This window comes from Drosophila novamexicana, unplaced genomic scaffold (genome assembly GCF_003285875.2).
Source record: "Drosophila novamexicana strain 15010-1031.04,08,12 unplaced genomic scaffold, DnovRS2.1 tig00000739-arrow-arrow-pilon, whole genome shotgun sequence".
Taxonomy (NCBI): Eukaryota; Metazoa; Arthropoda; class Insecta; order Diptera; family Drosophilidae; genus Drosophila; species Drosophila novamexicana.
The window spans coordinates 1,822,360-1,830,009 of record NW_020824819.1 but is presented as its reverse complement, the minus strand read 5'-3'; the positions used below and the strand labels follow the sequence as shown (position 1 = coordinate 1,830,009).

The following is a 7,650-nucleotide window of genomic DNA, read 5'->3' as shown; positions in this document are numbered from 1 at the left end:
TCGATAACATTAACATAACATTTTCGATACTGTTAACTTTTGTGGGTGCCCACAGCACCCAGCTGTTGGTGCTATAGAGTAAAGTGTCATTTACCGGCAATTTGCAGCTGCATTGCAAATTCTGGCGAAATAGTTGTAAATTGTGCAATTATAAGCTTCAAAACAATCAACTTGCGCAGTAGATTTAACAAAGCGTTGCGTACGTATTACTGAAAATGGTCGTCCGACCCTACGTCGAGGAGCTGAAGTATCTGGAGAAGATAAATGACCACTGCTGGCGCATCAAGAAGGGCTTTCAGCCCAACATGAACGTAGAGGGTGTCTTCTACGTGAACAGCCGCCTGGAGAAGCTTATGCTGGAGGAACTGAAAAACTCGTGCCGCCCCGGCGCCGTCGGCGGCTTTCTACCGGGCGTCAAGCAGATCGCAAATGTGGCCGCATTGCCGGGCATTGTGGGCCGCTCAATTGGATTGCCGGACATCCACTCGGGCTATGGCTTTGCCATTGGCAACATGGCTGCTTTCGATATGGATGACCCGCTGTCAGTGGTCAGCCCCGGTGGCGTTGGTTTCGACATCAATTGTGGCGTGCGTCTGCTGCGCACGAATCTCTACGAGAAGGATGTGCAGCCGGTTAAGGAGCAGCTGGCTCAGTCGCTGTTCGATCATATACCAGTGGGCGTGGGCTCTAAAGGCATTATACCAATGAATGCCCGCGATCTGGAGGAAGCACTTGAGATGGGCATGGACTGGTCTCTGCGCGAGGGCTATGTCTGGGCAGAGGACAAGGAGCATTGCGAGGAGTATGGGCGAATGCTCAGCGCCGATCCGGCCAAGGTGAGCATGCGCGCCAAGAAACGTGGCCTACCTCAGCTGGGCACCCTGGGCGCTGGCAATCACTATGCCGAGATTCAAGTGGTCGACGAAATCTATGACAAGTGGAGCGCCTCCAAAATGGGCATAGAGGAGAAGGGTCAGGTGGTCGTCATGATACACTCGGGCAGTCGCGGCTTTGGTCATCAGGTGGCCACCGACGCCCTGGTGCAGATGGAGAAGGCCATGAAGCGCGACAAGATCGAAACCAACGATCGCCAATTGGCCTGCGCGCGCATCAACTCCGTCGAAGGCCAGGATTACTTAAAGGCCATGGCTGCGGCGGCCAATTTCGCCTGGGTGAATCGCAGCTCGATGACCTTCCTCACGCGTCAGGCCTTTGCCAAGATGTTTAACACAACGCCAGATGATCTGGACATGCACGTCATCTACGATGTTTCGCACAACATTGCCAAGGTGGAGAATCACATTGTCGACGGCCGGGAGCGCAAGCTGCTGGTGCATCGCAAGGGCTCCACGCGCGCCTTCCCGCCACACCATCCATTGATACCAGTCGACTACCAGTTGACCGGGCAGCCGGTTCTGGTCGGCGGCACAATGGGCACCTGCAGCTACGTCTTGACCGGCACCGAGCGCGGCATGCAGGAAACCTTTGGCAGCACCTGCCACGGCGCGGTACGTACAGCAGTATTCCAATAAGAAATAATATTAATGCTATTATTATGTGTAACAGGGTCGGGCTCTATCACGCGCCAAGTCGCGTCGCAACCTGGACTACAAGGAGGTGCTGGACAAGCTGGAGCAAATTGGCATTGCCATACGCGTAGCCAGTCCCAAACTAGTCATGGAGGAAGCACCCGAAGCGTACAAGGATGTCACCGACGTCGTGGACACCTGCCACGCGGCTGGCATCAGCAAGAAGTGCATCAAAATGCGACCCATTGCAGTTATCAAAGGCTGAATCCACCGCTACCTTTTCTTACTATATAGAACGATATGCTTGATATTAAGTCGACGGAATATACCTTATTTATTATTGATTCTTCAGATAGCTGAAGCAGGAGATAATAATACAGATGCAAGCGACAGCATATATAAAATTATTTATTTATATATATTGATATCAGGCGAGTCAAGTTAGCCCTGCTCTCAGTTTGGGAGAGATCTTTGAGAGATCTTGCCTGGCAATATTTTTTAAACTTTTTTAAATAATTGAGGCTTGATTGACTTACACATGTAAGTTTTTAGAGAGTCTTCTCGAGAATCCTAAAACATTTATAATAACCCAATAAATTAGACTTCAAATATTTTTGATATACGTGCTAGTAAAAATTCTTTTTTGTCAAATACATTTTTTAGCATTTTTGTAATGTGTAAAAAAATAGAAACAAATGTTTGAAAAACCCTTTGATATCGATTTTTTTAAATCAAACAAAGTTTAAGTATATTAAAAAATGTTTATTTATTTATCTAATGGAAAATACGCTTGCAGATGACATGAGCTGCCAAATTTATCTTTAAAATAGGCGATAAGCCTTGGATATTATCAAAACATTTTCAATCCAAATACCTTTAACATAATTTTCTAGCTTACATAGTTTTCGCCCATAACATAACATAACATAACATTTGTTTACATTTTCAACAGCGCACTAGTTCCGTGAACACGTTATCTGCCGCTCACCAAATCATTCGACAGCTGACTGTTGGTCCAATAGGTCGCGACGCGGCGCGATTGCGTTGAATTTTCAATTTTGAGTGGTTTAATTGTTTGGCTTTTTGAATTGCACATTAATACTCATAATTATAAAAGTGCATGTAATTGGTTGCAGTGCAACACAAATCGTGATTGATAGTGAAAAAAAAACTAGTACCTGCGCAGTTTTTCGAACAATTTGTTTTTGTTACTGAGACAGTCGGCGGCAGCGCAACGTACAGTAAAAATGACAAACATGCGCCCACCGCAGAAATCCAAACTACTGAAGGTCATCATACTCGGCGACGGAGGTGTGGGCAAATCGGCGCTCCTTACGCGCTTCGTCTCGAATCGTTACGAGGAAAACAATTTCCATACGATTGGCGTGGAGTTCATGAACAAGGACATCGCTGTAGACGGCGAAAAGTACACACTACAGGTTAGTTTACCTGACGGTAGGGGGGGTGGGGGCAATTGTATGCTTTAGTTTGATGAGTCAGAATGGGCCAAATCGTGAGCTAGGTTCAGCTCCGGCTCGCACCTTCTTTATTCCAATTGGACCAATTGCTTTCAAAACTTTTCACCGGCATTTCATAACCAGCTCACGTTGTTTATGCACTGCGAGATCCGTTGACATTTGAGCGTCGTGCTTACTATCTGTCTCAGTAGCTGTTCTATTTGCCCTCACTCACACACACACACACACACACACACGCACACTTAATTAACGTACAGTTTAGCATGGCAGAATCCAATACAATGCGGCGACTTTGTTTCATTTCTGTAATTTCTAATGTATATTTGTGAGTGCTGGCCCCTACCCCTCCACACACACACACTCACACACACACACACACACATTTACAAATATGCATATTTCGTCTAGAAAACCCTTCATATAAATTCCAAACGCGCTTCTCTTAAGTTTCTTAAAGTCTTTTCATTTCCGTTGGGAAAGAGTGGAGCGTGGGGAGGGGTGGGGGGCTAGCCCCTTGTTTGTTAACAGTGCACTTTATTTATGCTGTCATTTCCCATTTGAATGCACATTTTCACAGTCCGACAACTTTCGTAGCTTATAAATATGCAACTAGGGTTAGCTTGTGCTGCGAGATGAGTAAACAAACTGGCGCAAAGCGTCAGTTCAATTATTCGAATAATTAATTATAATTGCGCGAATCAATACGAATGACAAAAGATCTCTTGCTGCTGAGTAACCGTAACTAGTAATTGCTTAGCTTTACACACACTTTTCCCACTATTTTCTTTAAACTGGCCCCAGCTAACCGAAGCCAGCAGAAGTTTTTTATGTTAACGCTTCGCTGAGCTTGGGCTGAACAAGAACTGCGCCGCTTCCTGTGCAGAACGAGTTACATATACATAGCTGACTCGCAGACGCCCTCCAGCGGACTGTGTAAATAGTGGGAACAGACAAAGTGCGATTAATCAAAGTGGGAATAGCCCAGCTGTTATATACATATGTACTGTATGCATTTAAATTTCAAGCGAATTCCTTTTTTAATATGCATTGAGAGCAATATCAATATTTGTTTAACAAACAGATATGTACGTAAATATACACACATTAAACTGATTGATGAAATGTTCTTATTTTCTGCTTCTTTTGATAAATGATCGAACCGTAAACTGAAGCTCAGCTTTACGAGCCAAACCTTAGGGCCAGACATGGGTTCGAACCCTAAACTGAAGCTCAGCTTTACGAGCCAAACATTTAGGCCAGACATGGGTTCGAACCTTAAATTGACGCTCAGCTTTACGAGCCAAACCTTAGGGCCAGACATGGGTTCGAGCCTTAAATTGACGCTCAGCTTTACGAGCCAAGCCTTTAGGCCTGACATGGGTTCGAACCTTAAACTGAAGCTCCGAACATTTTTGTTACGCCCCGTCCTGACGGATGGACCTTGTTGATTGTTTTCTTTTAGATGCAATTATTTGAAATTGAAAAAATAAAATATTTAAATAAAATTATTTAAATTTATGGTCGGTAATATTATTTAAAATTCAATAAAAGAAACTGTTTTCCGGACAAAGCTGAGTTATAATTATTTACTAGGATTTTTGAAAAAATTTAATATTTGAATATCCATAAACTACTTAAAACGAAAGATTTAACCTAAAAGCAAGTAAGAGGTTCTAGTCGGGAGCTCCCGACTAGGGGATACCCTGAACCCTCTTCTTCCAACATCAGATGCATATATATATTCTATTTAGCTATATGTCAAGTTTGGGGACTCTAGTTCTTATTATTTACCGAAATTACCCAAAAAAACAGGATATCGATATCGATTTTTATCGATTGCTTGGAAACGGAGTAAGTTATCGATTATCGGAAACAAACTCGATCTGCGCGGGAACTAGGAGCATCTCTAGCTCTTATAGGTTCTGATATCCTAGCGTTCATACATACGGAAAGACGGACGGACGGACGGACATGGCTAGATCGACTCGGCTATTGATACTGATCAAGAATATATATATATTTTATGGGGTCGGAGATGCTTCCTTCTGCCTGTTACATACATTTGGATTTTGCACAACTACAATATACCCTTATACCCGTTTTTAATGGGTTCAGGGTAGAAAATGTGAGAAACTGTTGTAGAAAAGTTTTTGCCGAATTTATTCAAAATAAATATCTAAAGATATATTTAGAAAATTATTTGAAATTTCGTAAAATTTGTATAGATGAAATTTGAACTTTTTACTAACGAGCTTTAACATAAGATTGTCGCATTTTTAATACATCTTTAAATAATATATGAAATATAATTTGATTCAAACAAAGACGGGTAATACCGGGATATTCTGGGTTCCGTATTCCTTTCTTTATTATATCCATAGAAATTTATCTGAATCTTCTAACTAATATTTGTATCTAGTATAAAAGATGAGGATGATAAATAAGGTGTTAGCTACAAATTTCTTCTTCTGATATTCAGTTGAAGCTAATGAAGCTAATGAGACTATCATAAATTGGTCTGATGACAAATATGTTGCTGAAATTCTTGAAGTTTGATTGAAATAGTTTTTGTGATTGAGAAAGAAGGAAGAATGAAAAATAGCTAATTTCCTGTTTGCAAATGTTTTCCGTTCGATAACACACTTTTATGTTTTAATATTATTTATAGGGCTTTTGCTGCAAACTTGTCTTACTTTCTTATCAGCACATTGTTATTAGTCAGAGGTGGACTAATGGAGGGGGGGTAGGGGCTAATGCACATATTCAAAAGTGTGACGCAACTTTGTCGAGCCGAGCTCTATGCATATATTTGCCATTTTCCCATTAGCCGAGCTGCGCAATCAGCGCATGCAAATTTGGAATGGACCTTTAATTGAATGCCAATCAAGGTTTATTGTCAAATTATTTTACTTTACTTACTTTAGATATGGGACACGGCTGGGCAGGAACGGTTTCGCGCCCTGCGCACGCCCTTTTATCGCGGCTCGGACATGTGCCTGCTGTGCTATGCACTGGACGATCGGGACAGCCTGCGCGGACTGCGGCTGTGGCGTAACGAGTTCCTCAGCTATGCGGACGTGAAGGCCGACAGGTTCCCGTTTATTGTCGTGGGCAACAAGGTGAGCAGCTGGGCAGCGTTTAAATGCTGGCGCGTGTTCCAATTTCGCATTATTCACAGAACGACCTGCGGCCGGAGAAGCGACAAGTGAGCTACGAGGATGTGCAGCAGTGGTGCACGGAGCACGGCATTGGCGCACACATTGAGACCTCCTCGAAGACGGCGACAAATGTATCGGACGCCTTTGTGCTCGCCCTGCGCCAGTGGCGGCGCATGGAGTGCGTCGCCGAGGCGGAACAGCGCCAGCTTGGCGACACCATCGACCTAACGCAGCCCATTCGACTGATGCAGGGTCGCCAGTGCTGCACCGGCGGCGGCGGTGGGACGAGGAGCAAGGCAGGCGATGTCGTCAACGAGACTGACGATGATGGGCAAATGGCGGACGCGGCCATGCGTTCGCCCTCCGCCATGTCGCGCCATTTGTTTGGCAAATCGCGCAGTTCGCCAAAGGCGCCAGCGACCAATTACCGACTATGAGCTGGATGTGGGGAGGGGAGTATGTATACGTTTGTTTTTTTTTTCTTGCTGCTTAGCCAGAGGCATTCAGTACATTCCAGCCAAGTGGGTGACAGTTGGTAAGAGTATCCCAGCACAGACCAAATACACATGCAGCAAAATGCGCAAGACACATTTCGAGATTAAGGCGGTAGCGAGTAGGGAGTAACGAACAACGAGTAGCGAGTAACGAGTAACGTGTTACGAGTCCGATGCATATAACAGTTGGATACGTATTACAGTTTGATTTATGACAAGAGGGCAGTGAAGAACGAGTAGCGTGTAACGAATAGCGAGTAACGTGTTACGAGTAGCGAGAAGCAGATGGGTATAACAGTTTGATACGTACTTCAGTTTGACTTATGACAAGAGGGTAGTGAATAACGAGAAGCGTGTAACGAATAACGAGTAGCGAGTAACGTGTTACGAGAAGCGAGTAACGTGTTACGAGAAGCAAGTAACGTTTCACGAGGCAGATGCTTATAACAGTTTGATAATGAAATGAGGTAATGTATTAGAGTTTGACTTATGACAAGAGGGTAATGAATAACGAGTAGCGTGTAACGAATAACGAATAGCGCGTAACGTTTTACGAGTCAGATGCAGTATAACAGTTGGATAATGAAATCAGGTAACGTATTACAGTTTGACTTATGACACGGTACACCACAAGCTGTGTATAAAAATTGTGCCTTGCGAGTGGACGAGTTGACTTGACCATAGAGCCTAAGATAACAAAATTGTTTTTACACCCTAAGCTATTATACAAATATTTTTTGTATGTCTAACAATTATACACGTTATAAAAGAATAGCTTTAAATGACTTGTGCTGAAACAGATAATCTCCCACCAAAAAGATGATATGAACGACATCAATGGTGGCTATTAATTAAATATTTGTAAAACAATATGACTTGCTTTGTATAACGGTATTTTAACCACTTAAAATCTTACCTATATGCCAGAAAATATAGGTAATCTACCTAAAAACTTAATTGTAACGTATTTAAATGAATAAAGTCTACAAAT

General features: G+C 43.3%; 2 protein-coding genes across 2 annotated transcripts; both read left to right on the top strand.

Annotated features, from left to right (window-relative positions):
- Nucleotides 1–77: 77 nt before the first annotated feature.
- Nucleotides 78–2,163, top strand: LOC115763527 (tRNA-splicing ligase RtcB homolog). The gene is made up of 2 exons (XM_030706138.1): nt 78–1,508; nt 1,567–2,163. The coding sequence occupies exons 1-2, from the start codon at nt 216–218 to the stop codon at nt 1,792–1,794; spliced, it is 1,521 nt and encodes a 506-aa protein (XP_030561998.1). The 5' UTR covers nt 78–215; the 3' UTR covers nt 1,795–2,163.
- A 381-nt stretch (nt 2,164–2,544) lies between these two features.
- LOC115763585 (ras-related protein Rab-9B) lies at nt 2,545–7,612 on the top strand. Its single transcript, XM_030706204.1, has 3 exons — nt 2,545–2,968; nt 5,932–6,126; nt 6,186–7,612. Exons 1-3 carry the CDS (start codon nt 2,777–2,779, stop codon nt 6,600–6,602), a joined length of 804 nt encoding a protein of 267 aa, XP_030562064.1. The 5' UTR covers nt 2,545–2,776; the 3' UTR covers nt 6,603–7,612.
- Nucleotides 7,613–7,650: the final 38 nt, after the last annotated feature.